This window comes from Oncorhynchus kisutch, linkage group LG7, assembly GCF_002021735.2.
Source record: "Oncorhynchus kisutch isolate 150728-3 linkage group LG7, Okis_V2, whole genome shotgun sequence".
In the NCBI taxonomy this organism is placed as follows: domain Eukaryota; kingdom Metazoa; phylum Chordata; class Actinopteri; order Salmoniformes; family Salmonidae; genus Oncorhynchus; species Oncorhynchus kisutch.
The window spans coordinates 7,457,979-7,476,321 of NC_034180.2; the positions used below are offsets into that span (position 1 = coordinate 7,457,979).

Here is an 18,343-nt window from a genome sequence, read left to right on the forward strand (position 1 = left end):
ACTTTAATGATGCATTTCCGCCACCGTCTGGAGTGTGGATCAGAGATAGGGAAGGTTTAAAGTTTAACCCTACCCAATTAAACCCTTCTCCCTAAGGAAACGAAATATATCATTAGCACTCACTTCCGTCATCATGAAGTGGTTTGAGAGACTAGTCAAGGACCATATCACCTCCACCCTACCTGACACCCTAGACCCACTCCAATTTGCTTACCGCCCAAATAGGTCCACAGACGATGCAATCTCAACCACACTGCCCTAACCCATCTGGACAAGAGGAATACCTATGTGAGAATGCTGTTCATCGACTACAGCTCAGCATTTAACACCATAGTACCCTCCAAACTCGTCATCAAGCTCGAGACCCTGGGTCTCGACCCCGCCCTGTGCAACTGGGTACTGGACATCCTGACGGGCCGCCCCCAGGTGGTGAGGGTAGGTAACAACATCTCCACCCCGCTGATCCTCAACACTGGGGCCCCACAAGGGTGCGTTCTGAGCCCTCTCCTGTACTCCCTGTTCACCCACGACTGCGTGGCCACGCACGCCTCCAACTCAATCATCAAGTTTGCGGACGACACAACAGTGGTAGGCTTGATTACCAACAATGACGAGACAGCCTACAGGGAGGAGGTGAGGGCCCTCAGAGTGTGGTGTCAGGAAAAGAACCTTACACTCAACGTCAACAAAACTAAGGAGATGATTGTGGACTTCAGGAAACAGCAGAGGGAACACCCCCCTATCCACATCGATGGAACAGTAGTGGAGAGGGTAGTAAGTTTTAAGTTCCTCGGCGTACACATCACAGACAAACTGAATTGGTCCACCCACACAGACAGCGTTGTGAAGAAGGCGCGGCAGCGCCCCTTCAACCTCAGGAGGCTGAAGAAATTCGGCTTGTCACCAAAAGCACTCACAAACGTCTACAGATGCACAATCGAGAGCATCCTGTCGGGGCTGTATCACCGCCTGGTACGGCAACTGCTCCGCCCACAACCGTAAGGCTCTCCAGAGGGTAGTGAGGTCTGCACAACGCATCACCGGGGGCAAACTACCTGCCCTCCAGGACACCTACACCACCCGATGTCACAGGAAGGCCATAAAGATCATCAAGGACAACAACCACCCGAGCCACTGCCTGTTCACTCCGCTATCGTCCAGAAGGCGAGGTCAGTACAGATGCATCAAAGCTGGGACCGAGAGACTGAAAAACAGCTTCTATCTCAAGGCCATCAGACTGTTAAACAGCCACCACTAACATTGAGTGGCTGCTGCCAACACACTGACTCAACTCCAGCCACTTTAATAATGGGAATTGATGGGAAATTATGTAAAATATATCACTAGCCACTTTAAACAATGCTACCTAATATAATGTTTACATACCCTACATTATTCATCTCATGTATACATATATACTGTACTCTATATCATCTACTGCATCCTTATGTAATACATGTATCACTAGCCACTTTAACTATGCCACTTTGTTTACATACTCATCTCATATGTATATACTGTACTCGATACCATCTACTGCATCTTGCCTATGCTGCTCTGTACCATCACTCATTCATATATATTTATGTACATATTCTTTATCCCTTTACACTTATGTGTATAAGGTAGTAGTTTTGGAATTGTTAGCTAGATTACTCGTTGGTTATTACTGCATTGTCGGAACTAGAAGCACAAGCATTTCGCTACACTCGCATTAACATCTGCTAACCATGTGTATGTGACAAATAAAATTCGATTTGATTAGATTTTTTATTTCAATACAATATCACATTAAGGTTTTCTTAACAGTTCAATAAAACGTGGCTCCTCAATACCATTATTCCTTAAGAAACTGTCCCTTTCCCTTCCATATCAATGTCACTGAAATAGAATGTGTTCCACTGTCTCCATCTCCCTCTGCCTGTGATTTAACTTCCCAGTTGGATGTTTCCCTACTAATTTCAAAGTGCTGTTGAGCCTGATGAGTCTCAGCCTTGTGATTACATCTTCGTCCCTTCTCTCTGGACCTGAGGACCTCCCTGCCCCCACCTTTTTCTGGATCTTATACAGGTGTCTTTCCCTTCCTCAACTCATACCATTTTGTTCTTTTTGTACAACTGTTCTTATTAATCCATTGGTCTCTGCTTTACTTAAGAGAAATGATCTTATTGGTTGGTGTAATAGAACAAAGGGAGTGGTTAAATGAAAAAGGTATGCAGTGTTTAAAAAAATATATGGTACTGCCTATTACATTACACATACAATCTCTTATGATCAGTATCTTTCAAGCTCAGAGAAGACTTGTTTCGAAAGAAGACTGTGTTAACAAGAATAGAGTAGAGAATTAACGAGGTTACCGGTTTCTACCCCTGCCGTGGGTGTGCGGCATATAGGGACTCCTGTATTAAACTGAGCGAATTCAGTAGCTGTGCCACTGGTAAACAATACACTATGAAACAGTTCCTCACATGGGCCAAACCAATAAACAGAACACGTATTATAGAACACAGGAGTTGTGTAAGGAGAAATGACCCTAAATCCCCAATAGCACGTAATTTCTCAAAGGCCGGTCACCCAGTCTCCTCCATGTCCTTCTGTACAGAAGATAAATTGTTCACATAGGGGTGGTACTCTTGAACTGAGTGTTCTCCAGACAGAATACAGGTGGATGTTCTAAAAACTCTCCACCTATCAGGCATGAACGAAGAATCGTTATTGAAGTGTTTTCTGTAAGTTTTACTGGAGCTTGATACCCCCATCTAGTGTTTTCTTTCAAGCTCCCTACTCTATATTCTGTTTTTCTACAACCCTGTGTTATTTATTCTGAGGATAGGTTCACATGGTATTTCTAAAAGCAATAATTGATTATGTTTCTCTGTCTGCTTATATACACAATGTATTAGTTCATGCATTCTATTGTATAAGGTACTGATTTAATGTATTTTCTTTCTTGATCATGTGACACATGCAATTATCCTTGAAATCGAAATCAGAGGTGTGTGTGCCGATCATTTAAGTCGCGAATCAAACTCATTCAACGGAGGGCCGAGTGTCTGCGGGTTTTCGCTTCTCCCTTGTACTTGATTGATGAAGTAAGGTCACTAATTAGTAAAGAACTCCCCACACCTAATTGAAAGGAAAAAACAAAAACCAACATACACTAGGCCAGAGGTACTCAGCTCTTACCCTACGAGGTCTGGAGCCTGCTGGTTTTCTGTTTAACCTGATAATTAATTGCACACACCTGATGTCCCAGGTCTAAATCAGTCTCTTATTCGAGGGGATCAATTAAAAAGTGCAGTGGCACTGTCTTCAAGGTTCAGAGTTGAATTTGAGGGCACTAGGCCCTCCATGGAATGAGTTTGATGCCTCTGATTTACACTGATGATGGCTTGATGGGGAAGCGTTTTGTTTTCATCTTGTCACCATATATATACATTTTTTTTGCATTTATTCCTCTTTTTCGACAGTGTCCGAGTCTACATCTCTTGCAATAATTACCCTCCTAAACCGAAGTTAAAAGGACATACACTCCTCAGTTTGTAGAGACCAGTCAGTCTGGAATATCAAGTACAGGGTTGCATTTGTTCATGTTTAATATTTCACCCCAGTCATCACAAGACCTGAAGCCTTCATGCCATTTTCTGCAAACAGCTTGAGGTCAAGGACTGTTTGTAATGATCCCATAACACAGATGATAGATAAGCTTGTGTGCTCTGGGATTTTGCACAACAGAAACAGTTGAGGGGCTTGACTTGAGCATGTTTTGGTCATTATTGCATTGATGAACACAGTGAAGTACATCAGTTTAAATACATCCAACTTTGTGTGTAACCAGGATTCCATCCAACCTTTTTATGTGAGAAAAGTACATTGGATAATAAATGTCAAAACAGGCCTGATGGAAACAGCAAATCTGGCAGTAAACTCTCCAAATGTCAACATAACAAAATAGGCTAGACAAGGAGGGACCTTTTTGTGTCGTTAAAATGTATTCTGTGACAAATGGCGGTGGAACCCCAAATATTGATATAATAACCATCATATCGAAGTGAACTTGGAGGACACGAAAAACTACGATATGTTGTCTGGTATTCTCACTACGACTCGAAAAAGCATGCAGTTTATCGAGCTGACAAGGTAAAAATCTGTCACTCTGCCCCTGAACAAGGCAGTTAACCCACTGTTGTAAATAAGAATTTGTTCTTAACTGACTTGCCTAAAGGTAAAAAAAAAAATAATTAAATGCACGGTGAGCTTGATGCTATTTTCAATTAAATATCAAAGGTCTTATTCTGGTGAAATGATGATTGACGATTGGCTGCCGTTTGAAAAATAAAAAGAATCTCACACTTATCCATAATAGTCCTACCTGCATTGTATCTGCCAGCTGGAGCTCATGTGCCAAGACCACAGTGTGGACATTCGCAATAACCCAGCATTTTGTTGTGATAAAGCCATCAGTGGAGTTGAACAATAGAAAATAGATAGAATAGAAACCCATTTAATTTAAGACAAAATTAATCAAGGCATGGGCCCGTATCCACAAAGCGGCTCAGAGTAAAAGTGCTGATCGAGGACCAGGTCCCCACCTGTCAAATAAATAAACACATAGTGTTATTATTATGATCTGAAAGGCAAAACTGATCCTAGAACAGCACTCCTACTCTGAGAGGCTTTGTGGATACAGGCTCTGACCTAATACCATTCAGACAGTAGTTCACAGTGGGCTCACCTCGGTGAGACTGTGTGTGGTCCTGTGCTGTTCAGCTGGTTCCTCTGTGGGTTCAGAAGGAGGTGTCGTCTGGTTGTCCTCCATGACCTTGGTCCCCTTAGGGTTCCCCAGACTCTCCTCACAACCATCCTCCTTCACCAGCAGCACCTCTGGACCCTCCTCCTGGAAGAGACATGTGATACAGACATACACTCCCTCAGGTACGTACACAGATAATAAACACACTTTCAACATGGAGTGTTTACGCTTCCCCACTACATGAGTCCAATACTGTAGTTATAGAATAACTTCATTGTTGTTAAACCCATTATGGTGGACATAAATATGATTTATCATCTCAGATAAGCCTGACTTAACTATTTTGATGTGTACAGTAGGTGTTTGTTAGTGTGTGGGTATGTGTAGGTATATTTAGTAAATGTATATTGGTTGTAAAGCGTGAGATCAGATGTGATGTATTCTAAAGAGACTCTCAATGAAAGTCTTGGAATGAAAAGTCCCATTTTGTGTTTATTAAACAAACAAGTTTTAAACACACCATATGAAAACCACACATACACATGTCTCAACTACAAATCTGCATGAAGTTGATGAATATAATTTGAATTTTCTCATTAAAAGTGTCTTGGGAAAATGTGTGAACATCATATAGCCTACAAAATACAACCACAATATGTTACAGACTTTTGTAGGCTTATTTATGCCTTATACACTGCTCAAAAAAATAAAGGGAACACTAAAATAACACATCCTAGATCTGAATTAATGAAATATTCTTACGAAATACTTTTTTCTTTACATAGTTGAATGTGTTGACAACAAAATCACACAAAACTTATCAATGGAAATCAAATGTATCAACCCATGGAGGTCTGGATTTGGAGTCACACTCAAAATTAAAGTGGAAAACCACACTACAGGCTGATCCAACTTTGATGTAATGTCCTTAAAACAAGTCAAAATGAGGCTCAGTAGTGTGTGTGGCCTCCACGTGCCTGTATGACCTCCCTACAACGCCTGGGCATGCTCCTGATGAGGTAGCGGATGGTCTCCTGAGGGATCTCCTCCCAGACCTGGACTAAAGCATCCGCCAACTCCTGGACCGTCTGTGGTGCAACATGGCGTTTGTCAATGGAGCGAGACATGATGTCCCAGATGTGCTCAATTGGATTCAGGTCTGGGGAACGGGCGGGCCAGTCCATAGCATCAATGCCTTCCTCTTGCAGGAACTGCTGACACATTCCAGCCACATGAGGTCTAGCATTTTCTTGCATTAGGAGGAACCCAGGGCCAACCGCACCAGCATATGGTCTCACAAGGGATCTGAGGATCTCATCTCGGTACCTAATGGCAGTCAGGCTACCTCTGGCGAGCACATGGAGGGCTGTGCGGCCCCCCAAAGAAATTCCACCCCACACCATGACTGACCCACCGCCAAACCGGTCATGCTGGAGGATGTTGCAGGCAGCAGAACGTTCTCCACGGCGTATCCAGACTGTCACATGTGCTCAGTGTGAACCTGCTTTCATCTGTGAAGAGCACAGGGCGCCAGTGGCGAATTTGCCAATCTTGGTGTTCTCTGGCAAATGAAAAGCGTCCTGCATGGTGTTGGGCTGTAAGCACAACCCCCACCTGTGGACGTCGGGCCCTCATACCACCCTCATGGAGTCTGTTTCTGACCGTTTGAGCAGACACATGCACATTTGTGGCCTGCTGGAGGTCATTTTGCAGGGCTCTGGCAGTGCTCCTCCTGCTCCTCCTTGCACAAAGGTGGAGGTAGCGGTCCTGCTGCTGGGTTGTTGCCCTCCTATGGCCTCCTCCACGTCTCCTGATGTACTGGCCTGTCTCCTGGTAGCGCCTCCATGCTCTGGACACTACGCTGACAGACACAGCAAACCTTCTTGCCACAGCTCGCATTGATGTTCCATCCTGGATGAGCTGCACTACCTGAGCCACTTGTGTGGCTTGTAGACTCCGTCTCATGCTACCACTAGAGTGAAAGCACCGCCAGCATTCAAAAGTGACCAAAACATCAGCCAGGAAGAATAGGAACTGAGAAGTGATCTGTGGTCCCCACCTGCAGAACCACTCCTTTATTGGGGGTGTCTTGCTAATTGCCTATAATTTCCACCTGTTGTCTATTCCATTTGCACAACAGCATATGAAATGTATTGTCAATCAGTGTTGCTTCCTAAGTGGACAGTTTGATTTCACAGAAGTGTGATTGACTTGGAGATACATTGTGTTGTTTAAGTGTTCCCTCTATTTTTTTGAGCAATGTATGTCACACAATGACGGGATGCAAAATTCTACCCAGGAATATTCAACACTGAAATCTGTTACTCTCTTTATTCCAAATGTATCTATGGATCTTTTCTGCTGACAACAATGACCATTCATCTTAGTCTTTAATGCAGGGTTTGATCTAAATGTCAGAAGCTATCGAGTGGAATGGTTACTTTCTATGTTATAGAGTTGAATGGTGTTTTTGCTGGTGCATCCTGAGGTAGGTCCTCTCTGAGAACCTCTTCCCACAGTGTGTACAGGCAAATGGCTTCTCTCCCGTGTGGACCTTCAAGTGCATCTTCAGCTGGTCCTGACGGGAGAACCTCTTCTCACACTGGGGGCAGCTGTATGGTTTCTCCCCTGTGTGGACCCTCTCGTGCCTCTTCAGGTCACCAGCCTGGGTGAAGCGCATGTGACACTGGGTACATTTGAAGGGTTTTACCCCTGTGTGGAACCGCTGGTGCCTCTTCAGGTTGCCAGCATGGGCAAAGCGCATATGACACTGGGTACAGCTGAAGGGTTTCACCCCTGTGTGGACCCTCTGGTGGATCTCGACCTTCTGTGGGCAGCTGAAGCCTTTGTTACAGAACATGCAAAAGAACTGCTTCTCTTTACCGCCTGTTGTTGCTCCCTCTCCCCACACCTTGGCCGTTTGGTTGTTTGAGTTCAATACCTGATCTAAAAGGATGCAGCCTTGTGAATCGGAAGGCCCCATCGACATGGACACTGGGTGTAAAGGGGAGTGGGTCGAGACATTTAAATTTGTCTCTAAGCTTTCCCTGTAGTCTAAGAAGTCACTGGAGCTGCCATGCGAGTGTCCTTCTCCGAAGTGAGTCTCGTCTGCATTCCATGTCACAGGAACGTCGCCCTCCACTTTCACAGTCATCTCATCTACGACCAGACCCTCCGCTTTCTTATCTAGGCACCGTCCAGAGTATACACTACTACTGTACTGGTTCCAGTTCCCTCTCATTGGATTAGTCTGTGTATCTAAGCCCACAGGCATGTCACCAGGTATCATCTCTGTTGTGTATGAACAGGACGGATCATTGCCAGTCTGTAACGTGTCACCTGAGTCCTGATGGGACAGAACCGTCCTCGGGTTACCATACTGGAAATATTCTGAGTGAGGAGCAGGACAGCCCAGCCCCGTTAAAGTCTTGGTGTCTGTCTCTGACTTGAGGACGGCGTTTGGCGTTCCACTGACCTCCGTGATGCTGCGTCGGGTCATGGGTAGCACGGTGGCAGTGGTGGGGTCCTCCGTGGCTACAGGGGGAGCGCCAGTCTGGATGTTACGGCTGTGCCATGGTTCCTCCTCTCCTTCAGTCTTCTCCTGCTTGACCCCAGGACCTGCAGCCTCTGCATCTGCAGACTGACACAAGAAGAGTGGAGGTTATTAACGGTACATGAGTGGAATTGGATAACAATGTCGTAGGGAAGTCTTTTTTTTTTTAAACCAAGTTTGTATATGTTTTGTCTTTTTTGGGGGGGGGGGGGGGGGGGGGTACAATATTAATGTCAATTTACACAGTTCATACAGCATGTATCTGTAGGCTGCCAAAGAAAAACATACAGAGAAATTATCATATTGATCACACAGAATTGTGTAAATAATAAAATTGGTGTAAAGAAGAGAGAAACATAAAGAGGTGGTCCTGCACCACCAACTCCCCCATCCCATTTAGACGTCTTCACGGGTCCAAAGAGGTTGACGTGCACTGTCAACTATGGGACCTTTTATAGACAGGTGTGTGTCTTTCCAGATCATGTCCAATCAATTGAATATACCACAGGTGGACTCCAATCAAGTTGTAGAAACATCTTAAGGATGATCAATGGAAACAGGATGCACCTGATCTCAATTTTGAGCGTCATAGCAAAGGGTCTGAATACTTATGTAAAGGTATTTATGTTTTTTTTTAAATTTTATAAGGTGGTAGATTAGCTTTAATGTTGCAGATAGATTGTGGCTTCCATTAATGTAATTGTCTGCATCATTTCCAATCCACCATATATTTTGGGGTAAATATATATCATTTAATTTTTTTAATGTGTTTTCCTTTATTTTTTTTGCAGCAGCACTGCCTGACAGCAGTAATAATCTCTTATTGATTGAGAGATTCAAGGAGCTATCATCGTTAAGTAACATAGTAGATGCAACGCATTCAATATTTACATTCATGCACTTCGAAATGAACTTTGTCCTAGAAGCATTTAACTACATATGAAGGATGAGGGGAGCCTTTCTGAAATAAACAGGCCACATTTAAAGTAACTGTAATATTTTATGCAACACTATTATGCAACACACTAACCTCCATCACGATAACGTGCTGGGATGAGGTTCCATTCCCCTCATCAACAGTGATTGGTTGGTCATCTCTCCATATATTGTGTCCCGTTGGCTTCCCAAAGCTCCTGTGTCCTCCAGTGAGATGTCCTTCGCCTGAGAGAGTGATTGGGGGGAAAGAGGTGGTTAGTTTAGCTACTGTCAATGTTCAACACTATATTGTACACCATTGACACGGTCTAGAATTGGCAAGGGTGTAAGGTAACACTTCTCATCACTTCATACAATTTATTGATTGACTGAATTATGTTCTATGCATCAAATTGTTTTCATTGAGCTAATAATAGGAAATGCAGTAAATTAAGAATCTGGTTAAAATATGATATTATGTCTTTGTGCAAGACCGTATGCAATAATTGCCCTGATTACTAAGCTATCGAAAAACTGTCCAAGGCTCAATTCTGGGTAATACATCTGAACACATGTGCAGAACGGGTGACAGGCACTGAGCTATGCCGCGCAGCCTCCGCCTTCTGCAAAATGTACCTCTTGTCATTCCTCTGTATCGGTCGAGGATCTTGACACTACTGGAAATGGCGAGGACGCGCTCCCGTGACACCTTCAATTCTAGTAGCTGTAGTTTCCTCCGCAATGCCCTGTTTTCTTTCTGGCTTTGAGTTATTTCCAAACGAAACACTGCATAGTCGTCGTCTACGACTTTACAGATCTCTGCCACGGCTGCATTCGCTAGCACCTCCATGATGGAGGCTATTTGAGTGTGAAAAACCATACTGTTCACGTTAGCCATTTTTAGCTAGTTAGCAGCCAGCTAGCTAGCTATCAACCAAATCCTATCTCCAACGTGATTTAAACACTACCTTAGGTACGTATGTGATGTTGTGCAAGTAAATTAGTCATATTTTAAGTTCCAGTGTGTTAATAAACGTCTGAATAACAACAATAAAAACGCTAACAGGGAAATCGTTCTTGGTCACTGTTCACTTCCGTTTACACTGAATAGAAAGGATCTCATTGGTTGGCGTCATACTGTATCTCAAAGGTTTTGTTAAAAGGAAAAGTAATGCGCGTTGTTGTTTGAAACACGGTAATGCTTATTACATTATATTACACATAACGTATCCTATGATCATTCTGTCAAGCAGAGAGCCGACTTGTTTAGAAAGAACAGTAAGCCGTGTCCGAATACCCGTAGTAGTATGCGAAAAAAATAAGTTTTATAAGTATGTGAAATTTCGAAAATATGCCGCCTTCATACTCCAGTCGGAACTAGAAACTCCGAAATTTCCGATCTGTAGATTCATTGAACGCCTGTACATACAACCAGTTAGCATTTCGGAAATGTCCGATATTTCTAGTTCCGACTAAAATGTGAACGCAGCATTGGTACACTGAAAGTTACAATTAAAATGCGTGATTGTGTTGACTCCCGCCACTCGTTCATTTTGGTACAGGCGTCATTTGATCTGCTCTTGTCAAACACGTGAGTCAAAAAATATTAGTTTAATATACTATATCAAACGCTGAAATTAGTATGCAGTTTAAGTATGTAATACTAGTATAGGTATTCTTACAAGGCCAATGTGTTAATATTAATAGAGTAGAGAAGAATAGAATGACTGACTTCATTCCATTTACACTGAACCAAAAATATAAACGCAAAATGTAAAATGTTGGTCCCATGTTTCATGAGCTGAAATAAAAGATCCCAGAAATGTTCCATATGCACATATAAAATATCCACTAACATCCATGTTAGGAGCATGTTGCCTTTTCCAAGATAATCCATCAAGAAGTTATTTTCCACCATAATTTGCAAATAAATTCATTAAAAATCCTACAATGTGATTTTCTGGATTTTTGTCTGTCATAGTTGAAGTGTACCTATGATGAAAATTACAGGCCTCTCATCTTTTTAAGTGGGAGAACTTGCACAATTGGTGGCTGACTAAATACTTTTTTGCCCCACTGTAAATACAGTGTGTATAAAAAAAGAAGAGGGAAGTGTCCAATGTTTCTATGCATGGGACAGCAGTGTTGAATGTGTTTGTGAGTATGGGTGTATGCATGTGTCTGCGTGTGTGAGAGAGAGCTTGTGTGTGTATTTTGTGTGAGTGAGCAGGTGTATGTGTGCAAAAAAAGTCTCTATGATGCAGGACAGGCAGACAGCCAGTAATGACTGTTCAACAGCCTGATGGTCGGATGTTAGAAGCCGTCCCTGAGCCTGTTGGTTCCGGCTCTGATGCTCCTGTACCGTCTGCCATACGGTAGTAGAGAGAACAGTCCGTGGCTCGTTGGCTGAGGTCCATAATGATCTTCTTGGCCTTCCATCGACACAGAGTGGTGTAAATGACCTGGAGGGCCGGCAGCGTGCCCCCGATGGTGCTTTTGGCTGATCACACCACTCGCTGAAGAGCCGTACGGTTGAGGTTGATGCAATTACTGTACCAGGCGGTGATGTAGCCCAACAGAAAGCGCTTAATGATGCATCTGTAGAAGTTTGTGAGGGTCGTAAGGGCAATGCCGAACTTCTTCACCATGGTGCTGATGTGATGTGACCATATCAGGTCCTCGGTGATGTGCACACAGAGGAACTTGAACCTTTTGACCCTCAACACTGTGGCCCAGTCTATGTGGAGGGGGGTGTGCTCTCCCTTCTGTCTCCTGTACTCCACAATCATCTCCTTGGTTTTGTTGACTTTGAGAGGTTATTGTCCTGGCACCACTCCGCCAGGGCTCCAACCTCCTCACTGTAAGCTGTCTCGTCATTGTTGGTAATCAGGCCTACCACTGTCATGTCGTCAGCAAACTTGATGATTGTGTTGGGGTCGTGGGTGAACAGGGAGTACAGGAAGGGACTGAGCACACAGCCCTGGGGGGCCCCCTGTATTAAACGTCAGCATGGCAACGGTGTTGTTGCCTACCCTCACCAACTGGGGTCAGCCTTTTAGGAAGTCCAGGACCCAGTTGCACAAGGATGAGTTCCAAGGTAACGAGCTTTGAGGGCACTATGGTGTTGAAAGCTAAGCTATAGTCGGTATTCCTCTTGTTCAGGTGGGATAGTGTGTTTTTCTAGTGCGAATGTGATTGCGTCGTCTGGGGATCTGCTGGGGCGGTAAGATGGAGGTGATGTGACCCTTGACTAGCCTCTCTAAGCACTTCCTGGTGACAGGAGTGAGTGCTATGGGGCAATATTGACATTTAGTTCAGTTACCTTAGATTGCTTGGGTACAGGAACAATGGTGGACATCTTGAAGCATTTGGGGATGGCAGACTAGGATAGAGAGAGATTGAATATGTCCGTAAAAACTCCAGCCGGCTGGTCTGCGCACGCCTTGGGAATGCCGTCCGTTGACAGTCCGTTAACAGTCCCTGCCACATGCTTCTTTGCGTATGAGCGGTTGAATTGCAACTCCACTTTGTCCCTGCACTGACTTTCTGCTTCTTTGATTGCCTTACGGAGTTTGTAGCTGGTCTGTTTGTACGCCATGTTCCGGGTCACCTTACCATGGTTGAATGCTGTGGTTCCAAAGTTTTGCGCAAATACAGCCATCTATCCCTGGTTTTTGGTTGGGTTATGTTAGAAACTCTTTGATGTACACACAGAAACATGACATTATAAAATGTTAACTACGGTCAAGCCTCTCTCAAGTCAATCAGCACAGGGTAAATTTTGCATTTAATTTCAAGAAAATGATCACACACACTCACATAACATGAAGTACAGTACTTTTATTGCACAAAACGATACATGATACTTTTCACTAACACTTTACCTTTAATGTAAATCTGGTACCCTCACTTTAATAAAATACATGTTTGAATACTTTGGAAAAGGTTCAACATTACACACATCTTCACTATTTTATGTCAAGTAAATGTGAATTAAGGCACTCATTATCTCACTATAAAATACCAGTATCAACCTAAAGTGACAAGCAGTTAGGGTTGGACCCATCAATTAAGCATTTTTACAGACACCATCACACCAACCATCACCATATCATCTACCCTGCCTCATCATACTCATTCTTTCCTCAGTTCACCTCATCCAGTTCCCTACTACACCCAAAACCAACAGAAGTAACTACAAACAAACAAACTAGTACTACTACATGTCACTAGACTCTATACATGGGCCGTGTGCATTTTCTGCTGGTGTATTCTGCGGTTGCTCCTCTCTGAGAACCTCTTCCCGCAGTGTGTGCAGGTGAACGGTCTCTCTCCCGTGTGGACCTTCAGGTACATCTTCAGCTGGTGGGAGAACCGCTTCCCAAACTGGGGAAGCTGTTTGATTTCTCTCTTGTGTGGACCCTCTGGTGCCTTTTCAGGTTGAACGAGTGGGAGAAACTGCCTGGCACAGGTGGCAGCCGAACGGTTTCTCCCCCGTGTGCATTCTCTGGTGCCTCTTCAGGTTGGAAGAGTCGGAAAAACTAGCCTGGCACAGGTGGCAGCTGAATGGTTTCTCCCCCGTGTGCATCCTATGGTGGATCTCCACCTGTTTGGGGAAACTGAAGGCTTTCCCACAGAACGAGCACGGGAAGCGCTTCTCTTTAGCCCTGCCACCTTTACGGATTACGTCTCTACTACTGTCATTTGTCAGTGGGCTTGTTGAGGCATTGTCTGAGTTCTGGTTTAACATTAGGAAATTGTGAGGAGGATGAAGACCAGGGAGTGTCTGTGTTGTCGCAGGGTCCATGTTCCAGTTGATAGATCCTATAGAAGGCAGACTGAAGGCAGCACCTGTTAGGGGGTTAACCTGAGGCCCCATCAGTCTCTCTGAATCACAAATATAGTAGCAGGACGGATCATCACTAGCCAAGTCTATGTCTGTTCTCTCCCGTCGCATACGGACACCTCCCCATCCCTGCAGACCAAATCTACGCCTCGCCCTGGTCTCAGCCAGTCTGTTGTCATGGAGACTAAGTTTGTTTGTTGTTTTATGTTCGACAGTCTGTTTCTGGTTGTGGTTAACAGCGTTGTTCCCCAGCCCAGAGTTGAAGACGCTGTCCCATCCACTGACCTCCACTATGTTGCCTCTAGTCCTGTCCTGCTCAGTGATATCATCCCCTGGGCCTTTGGCTGCACCGGTCAGGGTCTGGAAATCTAAGATGGATGCCCAGTCTCCTCTGTTAGCCTCCAGCCAACCACCTGCAAAAAAGACTACAAATATGGCAGTGAAAACTCCATATCTAGAGTTGAGTCAATTACCTGGTGAAGTTCATACATTATAATGTGTGTGTTTCGGTAACTAAACATAAGTTATATTGATTTCATGAATAAAGAAAATAAATAATAGCCAGGTGCATCACTATTCCCATTGAAGATCTATTACTGTATGTAGGCTATATGTATTTCTCCCTTACCTTGCTCACCCATCTTTAGTCCACTGAGCAGATCAATGCTCTCTGGTCCATCTTCTATCGTCTCCTCTTTGACCAGCAGCAGATCAGGCTTCCCATCCTCCATGTCTACTGACTGTAAGAGATACAGAGTGAGAGGATGTTGGATCAAGAAATCTGATACGAGCACCCTGCTATGGAGCATCTTCTGATTGGGCAATGAGGGATTGAGTACTATGCAAACGCGTTAGTCAATTTGATTACTTGACACTCTTTAATGGTTTGATCATTCAAAAGGCATGGTCCCACACTTAAGACAACGAATCAAGACCTGGGCCCGTATCCACAAAGACTCTGAGTAGGAGTGCTGATCTAGGATCAGTTTTGCCTTTTAGATCATAATGAATAAAATTATATCTTAGATCAGCAGTCCTACTCTGAGAGACTTTGTGGATACGGACCCTGACCTAATACCATTCAGACAGTAGTTTACAGTGGGCTCACCTCAGGAAGACTGTGTGTGGTCCTGTGCTGCTCAGCTGGTTTCTCTGTGGGTTCAAGAGGTGTAGTCTGGTTGTCCTCCGTGATCATGGGACCCTCAGGGTTCCCCAGACCCTCCTCACACCCCTCCTCCTTCACCAGCAGCACGTCTGGACCCTCCTCCTGGAAGAGACAGGTGATACAGATTACACATACATACATTCCCTCAGGTACGTACACACAGATAAACACACTTTCAACATAGTATTTACCCATCCCCACTATGTTTGAGTCTCATACGATTTCATAAATTCCTGTACATGCAAATGTAACCGCAAAATTATTGGCACCCTTGATAAAGATCAGGGAAAATACAAGAAAAAAAAGATAGTTCATCTTTATCAAGTTTCCATAATTTAGCACCCCATTGAATATGCCTTATATACAGTATATATAATTAAAGTAGTTGAATGGAAATAATGAAACACATCATATATCCTACACAGTGGAAACACTATGTGACGGACTTTTTAGGCTTAAACCTTATATATCACAGAATGTCTGGATGCAATATTCTACCCAGGAATATTCAACACTGAAATATGTTACTCTCGTTATTCCAAATGTATCTGGGTTTTTTTCTGCTGACAACAATGAACATTCATCATAGTCTTTGATGCTGGGTTTGATCTAAACGTTAGAAGCTATCGAGTGGAATTGTTACTTTCTATAGCTCGGTATCCATTCAATTGACGACAGATTTGAAAGAAAACGTGCACCTTTTCCCACCAGTGGTGTTTCCACCAAATTGACTTGATGCAGATAAAATCATTGCGTGATGACGTAGCGCACACAAAATGTACTTTTTCGCTTACGTTTTCACGTACAGAATAAAAATATTACGTTCAATGTGTTTCCATCGCATTTTCAACTCTACCGATAGTTTTGCCATACAAACGGTTGCGTTAAATAGCAAATGTGCCTAATCTGGTCTTGGCACGTGGGCTCTAGCCAACAGCTCGCATATACAGTAGGCTAGTCAACGTCATGATATTATTATTGAAAAGAGCAAGAATATTTATTTGTCAAACGTAAGTCAAGCCTTGATATTTATTTGAAAATGAGCATCAAGATCCCCGTGCACTTTCACCACCCTCGGGAGCCTAATAAACTACATGGTTTCCCCGAGTCGTAGTGGGAGGACCACACACCATGTCATCGCGTGACTCCCAGTTTACTTCGATATGGCTTGATGGCTTTTATATCAACATTTGCGCATAAAGGCGTTTCCACCGCCCTTTCTCTCAATGCATTTTACAGATGCAAAAAGATCCCATGTCGAACAAACACATTCTGTAGGCATTTAGAAAATTGTACCGAAACTTCCTGTTTCCATCACAGCTGCCATGATTTTTTTTTTCTCGGAATGACTTTACTTGCACAAAATCTGTGAATGGAAACGTGGTTCATGTTATAGAGTGGAATGGTTTTTCTGCTCCTGTGTGGACCTAGAGGTATATTTTCAGCTGGTCCTGGTGGGAGAACCTCTTCTCACACTGGAGGCATCTGTAGGATTTCTCCCCTGTGTGGACCACCTGGTGCCTCTTCTGGTGTCCAGCTTGGGTAAAGTGCATACTGGGTACAGCTGAAGGATTTCATCCCTGTTTGGATCCTATACACTACTGTACTGCTTCCAGTCCTCTCTAAACAGATCAGTCTGTGTCTCTAAACCCAAGGGCATGTTGCCAGGGTCCCAATGGGATTGAATCGTCCTCAAGGCTCGGGTTACTCTGAGTCGGGAGCAGGAGGACAGTCCAGTGGCCCCAGCTCCAGTCTGGGTCTGATCTCTAGTCAGATCTTTTGTGCAAGAGCCTTTGTGTTAAAGTCTGTGTCTGTCTCTGACTTGAAGACGGTGTTCTGCGTTCTACTGACCTCCGTGATGCTGCGGCAGGTCCTGGGTTGGGGCGTGGCAGTGCGGTTCTCCGTGGCTACAGGGGGCGTCCCAATCTCGATGTCTCTTCTGTGTCGTGGGTCCTCTCCTTCAGACCTCTCCTGCTTGACCTCAGGATCTCTAGTATCTACATCTGCAGACTGACACAAGGGAGGTTATTATTGGTACATGAGTTGAATTGGATAACAATGTCATAGAGAAGTCTCACAAGCTCCCCTATGGTAGATAAATAAGGATGATCTAGAAGAAAAAGAAACACACTCTAGGAGCTCAGATACAAAAATGTAATTACCAACGTTTCGACAGCCAAGCTGTCTTCATCAGGGTATGATCACAAACACTGCGGGATGACTCGTTTATGTAGTGTCAAAAGACACAGGTGTCTGTAATCATGGCCAAGAGTGGCCTAATATCATTGGTTAATTATCAAATATTAAAATGTCATACAAAGAACAGCATACAAACAACAAATGGATAGCATACGATCATAGACAAATATGACTACACAAGCGTACAAACAATTACAATGGCAAAGTCACAATAATCACAAGAATGGCTTCAGATCAAAGTCTACGTTGAGACCGAAGGGCGCAAGGGTCTTTAAGTTAAAGATCCAGGCTGCCTCTCGTTTTAACAATAAATTATCAAGGTCACCCCCTCTCCTAGGGAGGGTGACATGTTCGATGCCAATATAACGCAGAGACGAAATCGAGTGGCCTGCCTCCAAGAAGTGGGCCGCAACTGGATAAGTAAAGGTTTTACACCTAATGGTGCTACGATGCTCTGAGATACGTACTTTTAATTCACGCTTTGTTTTACCTACATAATTTTTACCACTAGAACAAGTTACAAGATAAATAACTGCCTTAGTGGAGCACGTAATAACACCTTTGATTGGGATCGATTTCCCTGTTTGTGGGTGTTTGAAGGATGTACATTTATAAGTGCCATTGCATTGAGCACAGCCATTACATTTGTAATTTCTATCCAGTAGGGGCGCAAATAGACCTTGTTCAGAAATATCTTGGGGTGGTAAATCAGAGTGTACCAATTGGTCTCTGAGATTTCTGCCCCGCGAGAATACGACCAAGGGAAGGTCCGAAAACACATTACCGAGACGATCATCGCATTTTAGAATGTGCCAATGTTTGTGAACAATTACCTTAATTTGTTCAGAGCACTTTGAATAGAGGGTAGTTAGAACACAAGAATGCGTGTTTTTGCGAGACTGACCTTGAAAA

At 43.8% G+C, this 18,343-nt stretch overlaps 1 protein-coding gene across 4 annotated transcripts in view; it reads right to left on the reverse strand.

The window, feature by feature from the left end:
* Positions 1–6,909: 6,909 nt before the first annotated feature.
* Positions 6,910–18,343, reverse strand: part of LOC109894098 (oocyte zinc finger protein XlCOF7.1-like) — a 31,067-nt gene continuing 19,633 nt past the window's right edge. For 2 of the 4 annotated variants that reach the window (XM_031828185.1, XM_031828184.1), the window contains 4 exons: positions 17,084–17,242; positions 15,176–15,334; positions 14,696–14,807; positions 13,047–14,492 (listed from right to left, as the gene is read on the reverse strand). In XM_031828185.1, coding sequence (XP_031684045.1) covers positions 13,657–14,492; positions 14,696–14,807; positions 15,176–15,334; positions 17,084–17,242 — 1,266 coding nt within the window. In that variant the 3' untranslated portion in view covers positions 13,047–13,656. Of the gene's footprint in view, positions 8,394–9,336; positions 9,468–9,857; positions 10,343–13,046; positions 14,493–14,695; positions 14,808–15,175; positions 15,335–17,083; positions 17,243–18,343 lie in introns of those variants that run through there. The other 2 variants (XM_020487329.2, XM_020487317.2) reach the window with 2 other exon arrangements.